This window comes from Loa loa (assembly GCF_000183805.2).
Source record: "Loa loa unplaced genomic scaffold supercont3.86, whole genome shotgun sequence".
Classification (NCBI taxonomy): Eukaryota; Metazoa; Nematoda; class Chromadorea; order Rhabditida; family Onchocercidae; genus Loa; species Loa loa.
Window position 1 is genome coordinate 229772 of NW_018108266.1, and position 2182 is coordinate 231953.

At 32.9% G+C, this 2182-nt stretch overlaps 1 protein-coding gene across 1 annotated transcript in view; it reads right to left on the reverse strand.

Moving 5' to 3' along the window:
- LOAG_17520 (hypothetical protein) overlaps positions 1–1069 on the reverse strand; it is a gene marked incomplete at both ends in the record, with an annotated part of 2576 nt that extends 1507 nt beyond the window's left edge. Inside the window, 3 exons of the mRNA XM_020450181.1 lie at positions 105–189; positions 483–604; positions 1018–1069. Coding sequence (XP_020306190.1) covers positions 105–189; positions 483–604; positions 1018–1069 — 259 coding nt within the window. The remainder of the gene's footprint in view (positions 1–104; positions 190–482; positions 605–1017) is intronic.
- Between the last annotated feature and the right edge of the window lie 1113 nt (positions 1070–2182).

The window sequence follows — 2182 nt, forward strand, 5'->3', positions numbered from 1 at the left end:
TTATTACTATATATATATATATATATATATATATATATATATATATATATATATATAACATGCAAATTACAATGTACGTAGCAAAACTGCTGAAATAAACGAACCAGTTTCAACGGCTGGTGCTTTTTCGAAACAATCTTGACAAATATAATGATCACAAAGGCCCATTATGTGCATTTCGCTTACAGGCTGCAAAAAAAAATATATAAAATTCCGAAAATTATTGTTTAATTCAAAGATTAAAGGTCTACTCATGTAGGCCTTCCTCATTTATGTTTGACATTAAATGCATTCACATTAGCTGTAAATTATTGTTTTGCATGTGTTAGTAAACTATCAAAGAAGAGGTATTTGATATCAAAAGTAGGACTTTTCCCTCCCATTTAACGATGATTAAATGAATATTTCAATAAGCTTGCCATATTATCTATTTGCAGAAATGTTTAAAAAAGTTCGAAATGCAGAGAGATGTCAAAGTTAACCTTAATTTTTCCGCATGGTCCATCACAATGGCATTCTCGAATTCGCGAACTAGGAATATTACTTGGCGCAACGCGCTTACAAATTTGCATGTCTGTTGGAGACATGTCTTGCTTTGAGGACACTAAAATATTTAACACCACTTGCTCGCGAAAATGGCTCATAACTTTAGAAGATAAAGCAATTAAAGACCTATCACTGATGAACCTATCAGGTGAAACGGCTTACAACAGCATTTCACCTTAACTATATCCAAATTATTAATACCGGGAAATTCAACACCAGGCTGGTACGATGTAATGGAAACCGACCAAGTTAATTACTTAATAAATAAAACAGGTTTGCATCAAAACAATCTTTTAGAGGAATTGTTTACTGTGCTCCTTCAACAGAACGCCACTCTTGATAACCGTCCTTTTTGGGATACTTCCGGATCCTGTGTTATTCTGTCTTTCCAATTTCATTTCTGTCCTGCTCAAGGACAGAAGTTGGCAAGAAATCAGATTAGGTTGGAAGCAACGGAGTGGAAATTTATACCATTCATAAATGAGAACTGAGGAGATGCAGCTGCCAGCTCCACATCACCCATTGAATTTGACTGTTCGAATTGTCGCAAATCATGCCATGTTATTGTGTATGTATACAGTTGCCTTAGGTTCAATGTTATCAGTACTGAATCGACAAGAATATTGAATGATCAACTTCAAAACCCTTCAAATATCGATGATCCAAGATAGAAGGTTGATGTTTTTTACCTTCCGTCCGGTTCAGTGCTGAGGCGCAAGTCATGGCTATCAATACAACATGAATGGCTTCTTATTACTGGTGGCAAAAATCGAGAGATCATTTAATTTTCTAGTTGTTAAAAACCTAAAAAAGTTTTGAATCTTTTTACTGTTCATTTGATTCTCTATAATTTAGAAATGTATGCAGAACGGTATGCATGTATGCAGAACGCGTGAAAAAGTACACTTCTAATGACATGTGCAATACCCAAACCAACATTTCTCATAATATTCTATAAAATTTCAAAAATTAGGTAAGATTCGGTTATTTTAAATGAACCTAGAAGTACCTCAAACAAAAATACAAATAAGGCCTACAGCACGAACAGTAGTAACTTGGTGCAGAGAGATAATGATTGAAATGAAGTAAATTCATGAAATGATCTTTATAAATGAACGAAAATTTGCATAAAAATTATGGAATTGAAATATTTTTTCGAACTCTGAGCTCTTTGTGAAATAATGAATATTTCTATTTAATCATTATGGTAGCAAATCACAGTAAGATTGGAGCCAGCATTTAGGCTCCATTTGGAATGATTAAGAAAAAAGACTCTTTGATGATGGTAATATTATCAACAAGCAGTCATCGCTATAATACTCATAAAGAATAGAATTTTTGGTTCGCAACCCACAAAATTCAAAACATCGACATCCGTTAATGCGTAAAGATTCCTCGGCATAATTTATCCACATTTAATTTCCTACTTCCGTGTCGGAGAACCTACGAAAATTTATAACACGTTAAAACAGTCAGAGTATGTGTGTATCACAAGTTTATACCATAAATATTGTCTTATTTAATTTGTTTAACCAATAAGTGATTCATTTACACAAAAGTTAAAATTAAATTTCCAACGTATTAAACTCATTAAATTAAATTTGCCCAATTCATCTAACACTGTGGTAAATAAAGG